The 19012-nt window shown below is 42.2% G+C and overlaps 2 protein-coding genes across 3 annotated transcripts in view; both read right to left on the bottom strand.

Moving 5' to 3' along the window:
- Positions 1-1890: 1890 nt before the first annotated feature.
- GP5 (glycoprotein V platelet) lies at positions 1891-7753 on the bottom strand. Its single transcript, XM_034780654.1, has 2 exons — positions 7714-7753; positions 1891-4694 (listed from the first exon to the last, which is right to left on the bottom strand). The coding sequence occupies exon 2, from the start codon at positions 4678-4680 to the stop codon at positions 2734-2736; it is 1947 nt and encodes a 648-aa protein (XP_034636545.1). The 5' UTR covers positions 4681-4694; positions 7714-7753; the 3' UTR covers positions 1891-2733.
- Positions 7754-12888: 5135 nt separating this feature from the next.
- The window catches only part of ATP13A3 (ATPase 13A3), a 70827-nt gene continuing 64703 nt past the window's right edge, over positions 12889-19012 (bottom strand). The window contains exons 33-34 of one of the 2 annotated variants that reach the window (XM_034780651.1): positions 17199-17411; positions 12889-15044 (exon numbers count right to left, since the gene is read on the bottom strand). In XM_034780651.1, the coding sequence (XP_034636542.1) occupies positions 17214-17411 (198 nt within the window). In that variant the 3' untranslated portion in view covers positions 12889-15044; positions 17199-17213. Of the gene's footprint in view, positions 17412-19012 lie in introns of both variants that reach the window. The other variant, XM_034780652.1, reaches the window with a different exon arrangement.

Consider the following 19012-nt stretch of genomic DNA (forward strand, 5'->3'; position numbering starts at 1 on the left):
AAACAAATCCAACCCTCCCACTCTGACGGGGTTTATCACATTGTACTACAAGGCATATTAAACACAGATGAGCCTGTTTTCATCAGCAAGACAACTGCTATTCAGCACAAGTTGAGGAAAGGGCAGGGAAGGCTATGTTGCCTCATTTTGGTACCTGCCCCAGGTTGAGGTGTCATTAGAGGAGGTTTTGGAACAAACTGATAAATTAAACAGTAATAAGTCACCAGGACCAGATGACATTCACCCGTGTTCTGAAGGAACTCAGATAACAAATTGCAGAACAACTAACTGTGCTGTGTAACCTATCACTTAAATCAGCCTCTGTACCAGATGACTGGCAGATAGCTAATGTAACACTGATTTTTTATAAAGGCTCCAGAGGCGATCCTGGCAATTACAGGCCAGTAAGTCTAACTTCAGTACCAGGCAAATTGGTTAAAACTATAGTAAAGAACAGAATTGTCAGACACGTAGATGAACATAACATGTTTTGAAAGAGTCAACACGGCTTTCGTAAAGGGAAATCATGCCTTACCAATCCATTACAATTCTTTGAGGGCATCAACGAATGTGGACAAGGGGGATCCAATGGATATAGTTTACTTGAATTTTCAGAAAGTCTATGACAAGGTCACTCACGAAAGGCTCTTAAGCAAAGTAAGCAGTCTTGGGATAAGAGGGAAGATCCTCTAGTGGATCAGTAACTGGTTAAAAGATAGGAAACAAAGGGTAGGAAGAAATGGTCAGTTTTCACAATGGAGAGAGGTAAATAGCAGGGTCCCCCAAGGATCTGAACTGGGACCAGTGCCGATCAACATATTAATAAATGATCTCGAAAATGGAGTAAACAGTGAGGTGGCAAAATTTGCAGATGACACAAAATTACTCATGAGAGTTAAGTCCAAAGCTGACCGTGAAGAGCTACAAAAGGATCTCACTAAACTGGGTGACTGGGCAACAAAATGGTAGATGAAATTCAATGCTGCTAAATGCAAAGTAATGCACATTAGAAAACATAATCCCAACTATACATACACAATGATGGGGTCTCAATTAGCTGTTACCACTCAAGAAAGAGATCTTGGAGTCATCGTGGATAGTTCTCCAAAAACATCTGCTTAATGTGCAGCAGCAGTCAAAAAAGCGAACAGAATGTTAGGAACCATTTGAAAAGAGAGAGATTAGACAGAAAATATCAATGCTACTATAGCCATCCATGGGACACCCACACCTTGAATACTATGTGCAGTTCTGGCTGCCCCATCTCCAAAAAGATATATTAGAATTGGAAAAGGTACAGAGAAGGGCAACAAAAGGGATCGGGGTATCTTCCATACAAGGAGATATTAAAAGGACTGGGACTATTCATCTTAAAAAAGGGATGACTAAGGAGGGCTATGATAGAGGTCTATAAAATTGTGAATGGTGTGAAGAAAGAGTTATTTACCCCTTCTCATAACACAAGAACCAGAGGCCACTTAATGAAATTAATAGGCAGCAGGTTTAAAACAAACAAAAGGAAGTGTTTCTTCACACAACGCAGTCAACCTGTGGAATTCCTTGCCAGGGGATGTTGTGAAGGCCAAAAGTATAACTGGGTTCAAAAAACAACTAGATAAGTTCATGGAAGTTCATCAATGGCTATTAGCCAGGATGGGCAGGGATGCAACCCCATGTCTGGGTGTCCCTAAGCCTCTGATTGCCAGAAGCTAGGACTGAGTGACAATAAATTGCCTTGTTCTGTTCTTTCCCTCTGGGGCACCTGGCACTGGCCACTGTCGGAAGACAGGACACTGGGCTAGATGGATCTATTGTGTTCTTCGACACTGCAGTGGGGTGCAAATGCAGATCACTAGAAAATAAAACCGACTAGAAACAAAGGAAAGTGACTCGTTTATTTTCCATTGTCCAAGCAGATTAATGTCCAAAAAGTGAACACCCCGTAGAAGCGATGAACACCAATAATCCAAGGTGCCATTTGCAAGACAGATTTTCTAACAGTGCAGTTTAGTCCTTTCCAAACACACACAATTTGAAGGCCAGGCAGGGCCATTATGATAATCTAGTCTGACCTCCTGCCAGGGCTGGGGGAACAATTGTATAGTGGGGGTGCTGAGCGCCATTGAACCAAACTGTCTGTGATGGAAACCACACATTAATTGCTATTATTTCTGCAAGCCATGAGGTGCTGCCGCATCCCCATCACCCAACTTCCAGCACGTCTGCATCACACAGGTCAAGAACCTCACCCAGCCATTCCTACTTCAAGCCCATAACTTCTGTTTGATCTGGAGCCTCTCTTTTAAAACTAACAAAACAATACATATAATTGAGGTACAGAATTATCCTTCAAACAGCTGAAACCAAAAGCTATTCAAAATGCACAAATTGAAAAATCCTTATGATTACATTAGTCTGTTTCTCTACAGCAGTATTAGTAGTTAAGCATGATGGCCAAACGCTATACATAATCTCTACAACTAGTTTGTTTGCCACTGCTTATCGGCACTTCGAAAGTTAGAAAACTGGCTGAAGCTGGGGTTGTTATTACAGGTAAATGCTATAAAATACACAGCAGATCAAGTACATTTTCAATATACAATGCTGTGCAGCTGAGAGACAAACACGGTCTTCTGTTTACAGTGCTCGCTATGCAAGATCTGTAATGTCCGAAATACGAGGCCTGTGCCCAGTAATGCAACTAATCCTCTATGTTACATTAGTGCCGAGCTCCTAATCTGCATTCCTAACCCTGTGTAAAATCCTCACCAGTACAACCGATTGAGCAGGGCTATTGCTACAGTGCACAAGCTGCCTGACTTCATACACCACATAGAAAGTGGTCACAACAGTTAAAACTTGGACTGTTAGAGCCAAAACATAGAGATACAAAAATATTTGACTATATGGAACGTTACATTTAAAAAATGGCCGCGCACTTAGACGGTCTTGTGATCCACTGACCGGTGCGGCAGTGGTTGAGACAATTTCTCTTACTCCGTTGATTTCTCTCATTATGCCAGTGGGAATTTGGCTTGGAATTTCTGTGGGGTGAAATTCAGACGGCTCAACGTCTTCAGTGATGGAATCAATAAAATATGGAGTTGCAGACGGAGGCAGCAAGGGGGTGTTCGTATGTATCACGGGCACAGGAGCTGTGGGGGTCTTCCAAGTGAAAGGCAAGTGTTCAGTGACAAGAAAAGATGCTGTGTGGGAACGAGTGGAGCTCTCAGATGTGTGGTGTGGAAGGACTGTGGTAGAGGGGCAGTGAAAATGATCATCTGGTAGAGACAAGAGAGAAATATTCCTTAATGCTATGGGACTGTCACAAGTTAGAGACGTGACATTTTTTACTATGTCTAAATTCCTCTGGAGCCACCCTTTGAATTCAGCGATTTGACAATCACATTTCCAAGGATTGTTGTCAAGCACGACCTCTTGCAGCTTGGGTAACGAGGTAAAGAAGTCTCCAGGAAGAGACTGCAGGCTGGTACAATTTAGGTAAATTGCCTGGAGATTATTGAGATTATAAAAGAGGTTTTTAGGAAGAACCTCAATCCTGTTATTGAAAAGGGAAATCTCCTGAAGTTTCTGCAGACCCTGGAAGATGCCCTCCGGGAGACTAGAGAGATTATTTGTATGCAAAGACAAACTCAGAAGTTCATTTAGACCACTGAACACGTTCCTTGGGAGAACACTTAACTCGGGATTGAAAGTCAGCACAAGTAGCTCTAAATTTGTCAAATTACCAAACACAAAATCTGGCAGAGTTGAGAGTTTGGTGTCATATACCCACAGACTCCGGAGAGTCCTAATTTCTCCAAACAATATTTCTGGAAGGGATCCCAGTGGATTCCCATACAAGGTCAATTCAGTCAAATTGTGCAAATGCAGAAAGAGCCCATGAGGCAACAGCTGCAGTTTATTTCGAGAGAGCGTTAAACTATTTAGTTTAAGGAGATTGCGAAATGCATCCGGGGCAATGGACTGAATGTCATTTGAACGCAGACGAAGCTCCTGCAGCTCTCTCAGGTTATCAAACACACCAGAGTCTATTGAACTGAGCCTATTCATATACAGAGAGAGCTTCTCAAGTTTGGTTAATGTGCTAAATATATTTCTAGGCAAGGCTGCCAAATAGTTTCTGGATAAGTTCAGTAGTTTAAGCTTGGCGAGGTTTCTTAGTACTCCATCAGGAAGCTCTGTCAGATGGTTTTTGTTCAAAAAGAGCTCCTGCAAGTTGACTAGTTTGTCAAACAGCCTGGGCTCAATATCCTTCAGCAAATTCTTTTCAAGGATCAACTGCTGAAGGGCCACCACTTCATCGAACACTCCCGTGGGAAGCTGAGTCAACTTGTTGTCAAACAGTTTGAGGGTCTTTAGCTTTACTAAGCCTTTAAAAGCTCCTGGCAAAATGAGGGAAAGCTGGTTTGAAGACAGAATGAGACGCTGGAGCACTGTCATTCCCGAAAAGACTTTGTCCTTCAAGTCGGTTGCGTTAGTATTTGTTATCAGAATTTGTGTCATGTTGGTAGGCAGACCTAACGATGCTAGGTCTTTGATACTGGAACCAGAGCAACGGATGGCATCTTTCAGAATACACTCGCATTTCTCAGGGCAAACAGATGCATTCAGCTGAAGGAAAAGATGGATGATTACAGCTAAACGAAAAACCAACATCCTTGCTGAAGTGCCTGGAATATGAGCAGTTATAAATTAGTACCAGAGAATCCAGTTTCCATTTTACATATTTGTAACAATTTGGTACTAATCATAAAATTTATTGTGTGAATGACTGTAGCAAAAACCTAAAAATGTACTGGATTATGATGAAAACTCCCCAAACTCTATGGTTTTATTTGATTATGGGCATTTAGATGGTACTCACTAGGGTTACCACCTTTCTAATTGCTGATAACCGGACCCCCCGTGGCCCCGCCACTTCCAAGACCCTCCCCGTACTCCACCTCTTCCCCCTGGCCACACCCCTTCTCTGCATCTTCCCCCAGACCGTGCCCTTTCTCAGCCTCTTCCCGCCAAGGCCCCACTGTTGTGCTGCCTCTTCCCCCAAGGCCCCACCCCTGTCACTCATTCTTCCCCACCCCAATCACTCGCTGGATCGTCTCCACTTCCCTCCCCCCACCAGCTGGGCTCCCTCCACTCTGGGGCTGGGATGGGAGCTGCTGCAGCCTGACAAGGAGTCTGCCTGCAGGTAGGAGGTGGTCCCGGCTGGGCAGGGGCTGGCGCGGGTTAATGACTGGGCACCTCTCCCTGCCCCGCGGTAACTGGACCGTGGGGGCCCGGACAGTACATCTGACCGGACACTGCCAGGTCCCTTTTTCGACCAGACTTTCCACTCAAAAATCAGGCATCTGGCAATTAGCACCGGGATACAGAAGCCAAAAACCAGACTGTCTGGGTAAAAGCCAGACAGATGGCAATCCTGGTGCTCATCTCTAAATTCAGAGTACTGAAGATTTATCATCTTTAATTTTTCATATTTGTATTAGCCACAATAAAAGCATATAATAGATCAATATTTTGTGATCATTTTTAATATTTTAAAACTCTTTGAAGTATGCTCTTCTTTGAAGATTAAAATATTTAATGTTTTATCATCATCATGCAAAACAAGCACTCTTACAGATATGGCCAAACAGCTCAGCGTAAGCCATCCTCGAGATCTATACGGTTATATGAAATTTCTCTCCCAGTTGTAGGTCACCTAACATTTGGAAATTAGCTTTGAAATTGTATGTATTAGCAGACGCACAATAGGGTTTTAGGTCCTGTCATACCTGGGTAAGAGTTTAACTGTTGAGAGAGATCAAAGAGGCAGCAAAATGGAGGATGATAATGATGATAATGGAGGACTTCAACACCCCACCTATAAACTGATCAAATGGTACAACAGCACAAAGTAGAGAGAAGCAATTTTTCAACACTTCAAATGATTGCTTCTTGGAACACACAAGAAAGGATATTCTTGACTTAGCCGTAAGTAATATATAGGAGCTAATTCAAGAAGTAACAGGAGCTGAGCCATTAAGTAATAGTGACCATAATATAATTAGACTCAACATCCAAGGGGGAGGTAAGGTACCAGTGGTACTAAACTTCAGAAAAGGAGATTTCAATACAATGAGATTCATCAAAAAGGCCCTAATGCTACAAGTAAAGGAAGTAAAATCCTTAGAAGCGGCATGGAATATACTTAACCCCCCCTGCCAAATAATAATAGAATCTCAGAAGACACACACATCGCTGAACACAGAGAGAATTAGGAAGGCAACTAATGAATCGTTATGGTTAAATGGCAAGGTTTGAGAGTCTAATCAAGCCAGAAAGAAATCCTTCAAAATTTGGAAATCTGACTCTTGTGAAGCCAATAAATAGGAGCATAAGTACAGCAGGCATTAAGTAAAAGGGAAATTAGGAGGCCCAAAATGAATTTAGAAGAGCAAATAGCTAAAAGTGTAAAAACAAACCACAAAAGACTCAAGTATATAAGAAGCAGGAGGCCTGCGAAAGATGGGGTGACTGGTTTAGCAAGGTTAAAAGGGGCCAATTAAGGAAGAGAAGGACATTTTGAAGAAGCTGAATGATTTCTTGGCATCATGTTTCACCCCAGCGGATGTTTGGGAGATTCCTGTCCTGGACCCGCTCTGAGCTGCTCGCAGAGGCGGAGATGACAGAAGAAGAGTTGCTGGTGCAAAGTGATCATTTAAAAAGCGAAAGTCATCAGGCCTGAGGGTCTATCCAAGAATTCTGAAGCGGCTGAGCTGCTAACAGGAACATAAACTCGTTCATTAAAAACAGTCGCTGTTCCAGGGGACTGACGGGAAGCAGATGTTGTATCTGCTTAAAAAGGCTGTAAGATTCAGGGACGTATGGACCAGTAAAGCCTTACGTCTGCATCTGGCAAACTGCTTGAAATGATCCGTACATCCAGGTGTTTTGCTAGTCTCTGTTCCTGATCTGATAGGGTGTAACCAGCACACTTTCTGCAGAAGAAAACTCTCTCAGTTGGACCCTAGAATTCTTTGACTGTCTCAATAAAGAAGCAGATAAAGGAGAACCAGCTGGCAATTTATTCAGAACCCTCCTCCTCCCCCCAGGGCCTAAGATCCCACACAAACGCCTGCTAAGGAATCTCATCACTGGGTGAGAGGCGAAGCGTCCTCATGGATCAAAGGCAGAGTAGGATCGGATTGAGGCCAAAAACGTCGGAAGATTCAAAACAGGATCGGACATTTGTACGGATAACAAGAATATCCAGAGTTGTTATAATGATGCTGAAAATTCCGTCAGGGGTATTAAACCTCATGCTTCAGGACTTCAGCCATTCCCTACTGAGCGGCAATTACCCCACTTCCACCTACTGCAGGGTTCTTGCATCTTCTTCTGAAGTCTGCGGTGCTGGGTACCACCAGAGACAGGACAATGGGCTAGCTGGATCTTGGGTCTGATCTAGTGCAGCAATTCCTGTGTTCCTAACGATTTCTCAGTGTATTGTACAAGAATGCCAGAACTCAATCCATGAACAACATGTAAAACTGACACGTTTACATACCAGGACTTGAACCCACATGATTGGAAAATCAAATATACCAGATTCAATAACACGTTATCTAACCTATTGTGAATTTCTAGCTTGTGCACATTCTAAACCCAGCCCCCAGCCGAATGTAAAAACAGGTGCTTGAGTCTTACCGTAGAGGCAAAGCAGCCTAGAGGCGTCCAGTAAGCGTCTAGCGGAGAAGTGAGGACTCTGAGATGATTCTGCATTTTACATGGGAAGGCTGACAGCATAATGCATCCTCAAGATAACACCTCTTAACTTATGCAAAAATGAGTGGTATTTTAAAGGCAAAGGCCAGAATTTATTTTAACTTCACTGCCAAAAGTGAAGTCACGTAAGAGAAGTGGACTGATTTTCAGAGGTTCTCCATACCCACAGCTCCCATTTACTCCAGTGGGATTTGTGGGTGCGCAGCAAAACACACAACCCCCCCGCCCCAAAGGGCTTTTGCAAGCAATGTGCCTTGGGACAAAAGAGGTTACTTACCTTACAGTAACTAGAGGCGCTCGGAGATGTGGGGTCCATATCAGTATTCCACGGTGGGTATGCATGCGTGCCATACACTTGGAGTTGGCAAATTCTTGCCAGCAGTGTCCATTGATCCTTGCCCATGCCCTAGCCTTCCTCGCGCTTCCAACCAAAGGCATAAAGGGCGGCGCAGTCTGACTGCCTCTCCAGTTCTTTTTCTACGACAAATCTAGCAAAGAGCCAAAGCAAAGGGGGGGAGGGCGGATAGAACAGATATGGACCACACATCTTGAAGAACCGCCAGTTACTATAAGGTAAGTAACCTCCTCTGAGTGCTGGTCCCTATGTGCATTCCCCTGTGGGTGGCTGACAAACAGTACTCAAGTAGGGAGAGAGTGTGAAGATGCAGGCAGCAGAGCGGTTTGGAGAACTGCTGTCCCAAAGGAAGCGTCAGTGGGGAGTTCTGCACTAGAGCATCGGGCCTCACAAACGTATGGATGGAACGCCAAGGGGCTGATTTGCAAATGTCAAGTAAGGGCACTTCCTGAAACAATGCCATTGCAGTTGCTTTTGTAGAATGAATTCTCACCCCACAATGAGGAGGAAGATGCAACTAGTAACAACAGAATACAGCCTGAAATCAACTCAAGGATCCCCTGGGAGGATACAGCTTGACCTCAGACTCATTCTGCTATAACAAGAAACAATGTAGGTCATTTTCTAATTTGTTTTGTTCTTTGCAAATAGAAGGTAAAAGCTGGTCACACACTGAGAGAATGAAGTCTCTGCTGCTCTTCAGATGCATGGAGATTCAGAAAAAACAGATACGTGGACTGATTGGTTCATGTGAAACTCTGAAACTACTTTGGGGGAGGAACTTTGGATGTAGTTGTAAAGAGACTTGGTCCTTATCAAATATAGTGTGTAGCACACCCACCACTAGGGCTCCCAGCTCACCCACCTTCCGGCTGAGGTGATGGCCACAAGGAATGCAACTTTCATTGATAGTTTCATTGATAAGTTAGACATGAACAGGTAGCTAACGGCTCAAAAGGAGGCTTAGTGAGTACCATAAATAAAAGGCTTACGTCCCAATGAAGAGGAGGTTTTCTTACTGGCAGGAAGATTCTGATTAGGCCCTTTAAGAGTCTGCTAGCCAATGAGTGAATGAAAATTGAATAATCACCTGACGGTGGATGGCATGCACTGATTGCTGCCAGGTGGACTCGTATAGAACCGAGGGATAGCCCAGCTGTTGAGAGAGAAACAAGATAGTCCAAAATAGGGGAATATCTGCTGACTCAGGAGATGTTTCTGTTGTGCCCAGACGGAAAAATGCTTCATTTGGCTGAATAGCATTTCCTAGCGGAGCCGTTTCTGCTATTATTAAGGGTGGTTTGTCCAGCTTCTGATCAGGAATGTTCTAATGTTGATGCCCATCCAAAAATCCAAGCCATGAGATGAAACGCTTTGAGGTTGGGATGCTTGATCCTGCGCTTCTCCTGGATCAAGAGATCAGGGAAGGTCTGGCTGATGAGTGGAGAACGAGATGACTATTGTAGGAGATCTGGGAGCCAACTGGGGGGAAATGGGGATGAATTGTACCCTGTTGTGACTTTGTAAGACCCAAGGTAGGAGTGGTAAGGGAGGAAAGGCATTGCTCAGATGGTCTGATGAGGGGAGAAAGAGCATCGCTCTGAGGGCATAGTCCAAGAGCTCCTCTGGAGCAACGTATGTTGCACTTCTTGTTTGTTCAGCCAAACAGATCCTGATTGGGGGTCACCCACTGAACAAAAATGTTATTTATTATTGAATCATGCAACTCCCACTCGTAACTAATGGGGACATATCTGCTGCGGGTGTCCTCTAACACATCCCGAGTTCCTGGAAAATAAGCTGCCAATAGGATGCTTCAATTCCTGATACACCAATTCCACAGGGTGACTGATCTCACTCCTCTCTGGTTATTGATTTATGAGGCAGTTGTCAGGTTGTCTGACATTATGAGGACATGGTGGGATAGGATGAATGGTAGACAAACCTTGCAAGCTTCTCACGCTGCCTGGAGTTCCAGAAGGTTGATGTGCATCCTGGTCTCTTGGGACATCTAAGTACCCTGCACCGTATGGTTGTCCATGTGGGCTGCCCAGCTGAAGAGAGAGGGGTCTCTAATGATCATCTTGTCTGGCAAGGATAATAGGAAGGGGACGCCCACACATACCTGATGGGGATCTTTCCACCACACCAAGGAAGAAGTTACTTTGGATGGAATTATTACCAAGGTATTCATGCTGTGTTTGACTGGTGAATACACGCTCTGGAGCTACGCCTGAAGGCAATGTAGGTGAAGTCTGGTGAATGGGATAACATAAGTCCATGAAGCCATTGGCTCCAGAAGGAAAACAAGTTCTGACTGGAACTCAAAGATTGCCTATAACCTGATCTAACCCTATCTATTAGCGTGCTCCTGGTGCCAAACCTGTCCCTTGGGAGAGGAACTCTCGCCATGACTGAATCTAGAGTGGCCCCTATGAAGTCTATAGTCTGCATGGAGTGAGGACACTTTTCCAAGTCCACACTGACTCCTAGGGAAGAAAGTCGTTGAAGCATTGATGAGGCTGACTCATAGGCTTCCAGATATGTTTTGCCAACGAGAAGTCAATCATCAACATAAGGGAAAACAGTAAAGCCATTCTGTCTGAAAAGAATTGCTACTACCAGAAAGATCTTGGTAAAGACCCTGGGGGGCAGTGGTGAGGCTGAATGGGAGGACCCTGTATTGAAAGTGGTCAGGGCCCACATTGAATCTGAGAAAATGCCTGTGGACGGGGTGAATATCCATGTGAAAGTACATGACCTTCATATCAAGAGCTGTAAACTATGTGTCTTTTTCCAGGGATAGGATATTGATGCCAGAGCAACCGTGTGAAATCTCAGTTGGTGAATAAAGTGGTTGAGATTACAGAGATCGAGGATACATCTCTGTCTCCAACTACCCAACTTTTAGGGACTAAGAACTATGTAGCGTTTCCTTGGTGTTGAAAAGGTGTGCACTCTATTGTTCCTCACTGGAAGAGGGATTCCTCGAGAGAATGGGGGTTTTGGAGAAGGTAGGTAAGTAAATTCGATCGCATAGCTGGGATAGAGGATATCTAATACCCACTTGTCTGCTATGACACTCCAGTTGTGGAACTGGAGTGCTAAACAATCCCCAAAGGGTACAGGGGGGGGGGGGGGGCACGTAGAGGCATCATAAATGGCTTGCAGCTCTTGAGCTCCTGTCACAAAATATCTTTTTACTAGGGGATAAGATTGAGACGGTGCTGTAGGCATGGGAGGTGCAGGAAAACGAGAGGTCTGTACTCTTTGTCTCTTACCAGGAGGGTCATAAGACTGCTGGTGAAATAATTATTGAGATGCCGGTCTAGGTTTGTAAGGCTGCCTGTGATGCTTCCCTTTTAGGGCAGTTGTATATATTCTCACGGAGCAGAGGGTGGCCCCGGAGTTCTTTAAATTATGTAAGGACTCATGAAGGAAGGCAAAGGCACATGCACAGAGCAACAAATACTGCTTGCAAAAATTCTCTGACCCCAGGGGCATGCAGTGCATGCGTTCCCACAGTGGAATACATTTAGAAACCTGCATTCAAAGAGGGAGGACAGTTATGGTCAGTGTGGATGTGGTCCACCAGAACGTGTGGCATATGTGCCCCAACTGCCCAGCAGAAGTCTTAGTAGAGCCAGAATTCTTTATTCCATCCCCCCATCACGAATAAGGTACAGAAATACACGCCTAAGAGGAGCAGAATGTCTTGCTTATGTTATGTCACATGTCCAACACATAACTGAATATACAGGCTTTTGTAGTAGACCCAAAGGAACATCAGTCTCAGATTTATGTATGTATTTATTTTGAAATCCCCTGTACTTCTACCAAAGTGTAAGGATCTGGGGAACAAGGTCCTCCAGTTCCCGTCACTTCTCCATCACAAGGCTTTGCTGCATCAGAGCTAGAATCGTGGCAGCACCAGTAGGGAATGGACACCTTTCTGCTCCAGACTAAGGCTAAGCAATCCAGGCTGGGAACTTTTTACGTCCTTTCTGTGTCTCCCCAGTTTAATTCCCTTGCCTCCCTGAACTGCCTGCAACAAAAACCTAAGTCCATAAGGATCTTGGTGAAAGCAAAAGTTTCATAAAATATTGTTTTGGTTCCAGGTTTGTGCCTGGGTTTTTAAAAAACCTGTCAAGCTTTTGGGTGTCGGCTGGACCCCTCTCAAAACACATTCTACCTTAACTTTTCTTAAACAAAGTTCTTTGACCTGGAATATTTAAATGTATTTCCACTCTGCAGTATGGAAAGGGTCTCAGCCTCATTCATGAAGTGATGTTTCCAGACTCAGAGCAGGACAGATATGGTAGTGGCAGGAACATTGTTTGCAGGCAGAAGATTGGCAAGAAATGAAAGTGTCACCATAGAAGAAATGCTATCAGCACACCACGCTGCAAGCATGCAGCACTGGAAGATCTCAATAATGAAGCAGAAATGCATCACTATCCTTAGTAAGGTACAAGCTACAGCCTCGACAGGGCCTTCATCAATCCATGATGCAAGACTAAGGTCACTGTCATTGTTTCCAGATATTAATCTGGTGTGTGTATATGCGCACACATGCCCCTTACTCAGCAGGAGTGCATGGAGATGGGGCTGAGACAAAGCCCACTGAAGCCAATGGGAGTCATTCTTTTTCAATGGGCTCTGAATCGAGCCCGAGATGTGTGACCGGGGGAATTAGAGAAACATTCCTGAACACTAGTAACAAAAGCTATGAAAGTACACGCTGTCCATTTACATTTTTATTTCAAATAGCTTCAATCATAAAAAGGATTTTACAAGGCTATTTACAATTGTAATGTACAGTTATGCATGTGTGCCTCTTTGACAACTGGGTACCATTCTAGAGCAGCATTACGTGTTTTTAAATATAAAGATGCAGTATCACTTCTGATTTAAACTAGCTTTTTAAAAATAAGAGGAAGGTGAGCTTCCAGAGAACGCTAAAATCACGAGCCTTCTATTTTTGTTAGTTTCAAGGAAGTCATCACCTAAACCAAGAGTAGTTTCTGGTTCAAAATTATCAAACAAGCTGCAATTCATTGAAAATAGCTGTAAAAACCTGAAGCTATACTGTATAAAATTAACATATTCAGGACTCTAAAAATTGTCAGAAAACCACCCCTTTCCCTCAGACATACAAAAATCTAATTTTATAATTCAAAATTTCATGGGAGAAATTCTAAAGCACTTCCTAAATCTTGAATGTTGTGATGACCAAGGAAAATACTAAAAAATTTGCAGCATAAAAAAGCATCCTGCATGTGTTTAATGTTAATATAATATATACATAATACAGTAGAGGATTATTTACCAATTTCAGATGAACTGGTTCAGCACAATCTTCATAAACACAGAACAAGAAATAAAATAAATAGAATAAAAAACTGTGACCATTTTAAAAATAAAAGTGCAATTGTAAAAGTTCCCAATTTAAAGTTTACAAATGAATCTAAACAATCTTTGCTTTGTGGTTGGCTTCGCCACTTTGACTCAAGCATTATTTGCAGCCTATTTTACAGCAGACTTAGTTACATAATGTCTGAAATCTACAGTTACCACTAATTATATCTGAAGGGAAGGAGAACTTTAAAAACAACCCTGAGGGATACACATTTTAAAGATCTGGTTATTTATTTAAAAATTTTTTAAAAGTTACATTTATTATTTAACAATTGCTTTCCTGGGTAGACCATTCCTTTAAGTATGTGCATAAATAATATTTATATCAATTATATTTACAAATCCTAGCACACTGAAGAAAGACATATACAGATTTAAATTTAGGTCTGTATACACTTAAATAATTTAATAAGAAAATCTGAATCAGACTCTTCAGTGTTAGGCTGAATTATATAATAGAAAGAAAAAAGACCATCAAGAGTATTTAGTAGGACCCACTAAATAGTTCTGTTCATCTGAATTCATTAGCTTTCAAGAACAATTTACAAAAAGGTTTCTTTTAAGCACAAATTCTGAAGTCCAACATACTTCAACATATGAACTGAACTTGCTAATTTGGGGCCAGATCTAGTTTGCTAGCTTTCTGTACACCTGACAAACCACATCTTCCTTTCAAAGTGATACACAGGCAAATAGGGCTGAACCCTGTCCTGAGGTAAGAAGGTGCAATTCCCAGGGACTTCAGTAGGAGCTGTGCCTACTTCCATGGCTGTATTTGAACCCTCGGAAGTACAAAACCTTGCAACAAAAAGAAAAATTTTAAAGGATTTTTTCCCAAAAAAAGACAGCTGATCGGTTATTCTTACCAATAGCTCACTGCTCTTGGTCCAAGACCCTTGCTGCTCCGTCATATGATGTCAAAAGCATCCACTAATTTTGGTGCCCAACTTGAACATAGCATCGGACTCTTAGAGGTGCTGAGACCCACAATTCCATCTGGAGTCAAAGAATCCTGCAGGTGCTCCGGACCAGTGAAAATCCTGCTCTCACTTTCACAAGCCATGACCCAAAAGTCATGGACACACTTGACAATTTTGGCCCTAATTAAAAATATTAGAATACTCTTTAAACAAACTCACTGCTCCATAAGTAGTTTACTCCTTATTATCTGGGTATTTCTAATGGGCTGGTACATGGAATAGTCTCATCACAAATGAAAGACTGACTTTAACATCTGAATGAGGACAGACTGATTAGCAGTTTGTGGGAAGAGCACTGAGCAATAGTACTTGAAAGATGCAGACCATGTGCACATTTCTCTCTTCACTTTTGACTGAACAAGCAAGTTAAAATGAATTAAACTAACTCAAACCCCCTGTAAGTTAACATTTAAACAAATATAGGATGTGGTCGTAAGTCACAGCTCCAAGGTCCAAGATGCATAGCTTCATGGAATCTTTCCACTAAAGTAAAATATTTTCTATAAAGGGGAGATATAAAGAATATTCACTCAGCTAGCAATATTCTTTCCCCCCAAATTCCACACTAATGAGATATTTCAAAGACTCAACAGTGGCAACGTCAGTAGCAGTGATCCAGTTTTTACACTCTTCTAAAGTTACAAATATTGTTTGAAGTTTAACAGTATAAAAGGCAGGAAAAGGACAATTCTGGTCTGCACTACTGATTAAAAGCTGGTAAATGCCTTCCCAAAATAAAACAGGAAGAGAGCTGTCAGTTGTCATAGGGGATAGTACACCACAAGCGTACTATTCATTCATGAGGAGTAACTGTTAATGTAACTGCTAATCTTCACAGTCCTAGAGGAACCCTCCAAACCATTTATGCCCCAATTATTAATTCCAACGTTGGCATGGCATGTTCAACACCGTCGAGGCAAGGAGGATATTACCACACGACGCCTTATACAAAAACACAAAGGAAATAGGCCTGAGCTGCAAAGAATCCTAGAGAATGAGACCCTCCCTAGATAACTTTAACAAGCTATCCCCTGGATTTTATAGAGGGAAAACACTCCCTAGAGTGGAGTAATTTCCACAGTTTTCATTCAGCCCTACATACAATCCCACAGGACTTTTCGTGTAAGGGCCAGAGCTGGATTTCTGGTGTCCTCGCCCAAAGTTCAGAGTTGCTTAGATCAGTCAATTTCACGTAGTTAAAAAAGGCAGTCCAAATTTTAGCACTTTTTATTCTTTCAAAAGAGCAATAAGAACTGACTGGAGGAGTTTTTCCTCAATGTTTTACTGTTTTATTTGGTTGCCAAAGGCTTTGGGTTTTTTACCCATTTTGATAGGCTTCTAAAACCCAATATTTTTGAAGTTGCTGCTGCTTGCTGTCTCATATTTGCAATTTAATTTTCCAAGTGGCTTAGTACAATGCTCTTTGGCACCACCTCATGGTGAAACTGTGCGCTGACACTTTAAGCATTCATGGCACCACTGGGTGCAAAAGATTTAAAAAAAAAAAAAAAAAGAGAGAGAGAGATCCAAGGCAGCCCAGTAATTTTATAACAGGACCTGGATTGTGGCTCATCTGTTTCCATCTTAACATTGCTGCACACAACTACATGGTAATTAAGACACTGGTAGACCAATCCTTTGGTATTCATAAGCCCTTGGTGCCCAGGATTAGTATTTGCTAATGCTAAGGGCACGTGAAAACCATTTTCTGCCTCCTAGCAGTAGTTCTGGCCTTGCTGATGCAAAGGTGTTAAAAATCGCTCAAATGATACAAATAAAACCTGGTCTGATAAAAGTAATCAAATTCCTTTGTTGGACAGAGTAAGAGCGTATGGAGCCACCAGTCAGTTAAATGCAATAAAAGTAAGATGTAAGGGAAGAATTATTTGGCCTGGGTTCTTCAGCATCCCCCTTCTCAAAGACCCCAACAACCTGTCCTTCTGTAGCCTATGACAATTCAGGATTAGCTGAAGAGGAGGGTAAGAGGAGACTGATGCGCTTCCTTCCTCCTAGGGACTGAGCACACAGGTTTTTACTGCATTCCCAGTACCTGCAGGGTCAGACTTAAGGACTAGCTGCAAGTCCAAACTCTTACCTGTCCCTCAGCTGGAAACACTCTTGAACTATTAGGTACAAATCTGTTTTTAGTCCATGTGAAGTAGGAGGGATACACACTAAAACTCCAGGATCATCTTACAGTCACAATGCTTTCTGATAAAAAGTGAAGAAGAAATAACTGACAACCCTTTCCATGTGGTTTCTGTGGGTCTCTAGTACTGCTGTGAAAAGGCTGTGTCAGACAGCACACTGCGCTCACATTGGTGTTGGAACACAGGGTGGAACAATTACCACCAAATATCAACATTCCCCAAATACTCAAAGGACCCTATTTAACTGCCCTGCAGTTTAAACCTTTAAATACAGCTCACTTTGGACAAGTGAGGCTTCAAAATTTAGTAAAAAAAATGTTTCTTCTGTTATATGTCATCTAGCTCAGTGTTTTTTATGTATAATTTGTACGATGTCCAGCTCTGAACTTTGTATTCAGAGACCAAATAACTGGAAATGTTTGCACTGGGAGAACACTTAGCATGCTGCAATACTAAATAAAGCCATAAAATTACATAGCTCTGAATACTGCTAAAGAAACATACCACTGAGATTCATTGTTATGTTACAGTGATTATTGGATATGAACCATTTTCCTGGGTTGGATCTTTAGCTTCTGTAGTTGTTCTAGGTTTTGGTGGCCATTCTGGATCAACCAACAGTTCCTGAGCTAAGTGCATGTACTTGGCTTTTGGAATCTTCTTTCTGCAGCCAAACAGGGAGGAAAGGACGCACCCTCTCCAGCGATCCAAAGGCTCCTGCAGACGGGACAGGGAAATTAACAGATCTGAAAACTAGGCTGCCAAGAGCAAAATACTTTAAAACCACATCAGAAATTTTACAATGAGACATCAGAAACGAATCTGACTTTCATTATGAATTGTTTTAGTTTCGGATTCAGAAATTGTTGTCATTACACAGGATCAAGATAGTGTGGTGCAGAATCTATATATAGGGCCGCCTACCCCCTCTTTTGCATTGTGGCAGCAATGAGATTTTAAAAGGTACAAATGCAAGGCGAAAATAAGATTCTGCATCATAGTATCTAGGTCTCATGCACCAGCAATCATTTTCATGTACATTCAAAGTGTTCATAGTACTGCCTATAACTGCACTGTTTCAGAGGAACTAGTCAACTCCCAAAGTAGACTACCGAGGAGTAATGGCCTTAAAACACTTTTTGTGATGTAACTGTGTCTGTTTGATGCCCAAGTTTTGGGGGAAAAAAAAGTCTAAATATTTTACACATATACACATTTGTTCAACGGTATCCAACCAACAACAAGCAGTAAGCAATTTAAACTAACCATGCCTATCTGACAGTGTGTGCTATTAAAAAGCATGCAAAGCAGTGAATTAGAAGTAATCTGCTAGCCTGTCGGAATAAATCACGCCATGTTTATTTTTATTTTTTTTTAAAGTCTTCCTCACTCCCCTCATACTAAATAGGCAATACATGAACCTTAGAAATTTTACTCCACTAACTGGAATAAATAGACAAACACACTGCTATCATTCTCAAAATATTTGGTTCCTCCCATTTCTCAGTCTACTGTGTTTACTGGGTATGGCTGCCGTTCTGGTGGATACAAGTGATTGCTCTTATGCGCCGTGGCTTAGATTTACCCTGTGCAGAATGCTAGCACGAGCCCTAGGCATCACTGCAGTTCTCAAAATCAGGGTCAATTTTGACTGAAGCAATGGCTGGGCCTCGTGCAGGTTCTCTGCCCAGAGGTAGACAAAAGCTATAAGGCGTTAAAGGTAATAACCAAACCAACAGTGTTTTACTACATTGCATTTTCCATAGACAGTAGCCTCCGGCTGGTACCAAATGCAGTTTGCTGACTATCTCTTGAGGTGGAAGAGCTGCCAACACTGTCACCTTCTACAGCAGCTTAAAAAGTAGTGGTAATTTACCATGTCTGTCATTTTGTTTCACTTTGTTTGTAAGTACCATAAATTACTGATCACACAGAAGATGCTCCAACACCTTTTGAAGTCAATTTAATTCATTTCATTGGGAGCTGGATCAAACCCACAGTTAAGAACCCTGATTTCATGAGAATCAAGACATTTCTAGTCTTACTCTACTGATCTGCTGATATGCAGACTACTACTAAGTGTCTGGAATGAACATTGGTGACACTGAATGTGAAATTTTAAGTGTGTCATTTTGGAGTGAAAAAACAAGTCAATGGAAAAATTAGAGAGGCCTCACACTGTTTCTCAAGTCCTGTAAGTGAAGCTAAATGTACACTCACCTGCTTAGGACACGTTTACAATAATATTTAAAGATGCTTCTGTTAAAATCCCTTTTAATTGTAAAGTTACAGAAATATGATAAAGACACTATTTAAAA

Source organism: Trachemys scripta, chromosome 9 (assembly GCF_013100865.1).
Source record: "Trachemys scripta elegans isolate TJP31775 chromosome 9, CAS_Tse_1.0, whole genome shotgun sequence".
Classification (NCBI taxonomy): Eukaryota; Metazoa; Chordata; order Testudines; family Emydidae; genus Trachemys; species Trachemys scripta.

What these genes read in the sequence shown, in the direction of transcription:
- GP5 (XM_034780654.1), bottom strand. Translation starts at nt 4,680, where the DNA reads ATGTTGGTTTTTCGTTTAGCTGTAATCATCCATCTTTTCCTTCAGCTG.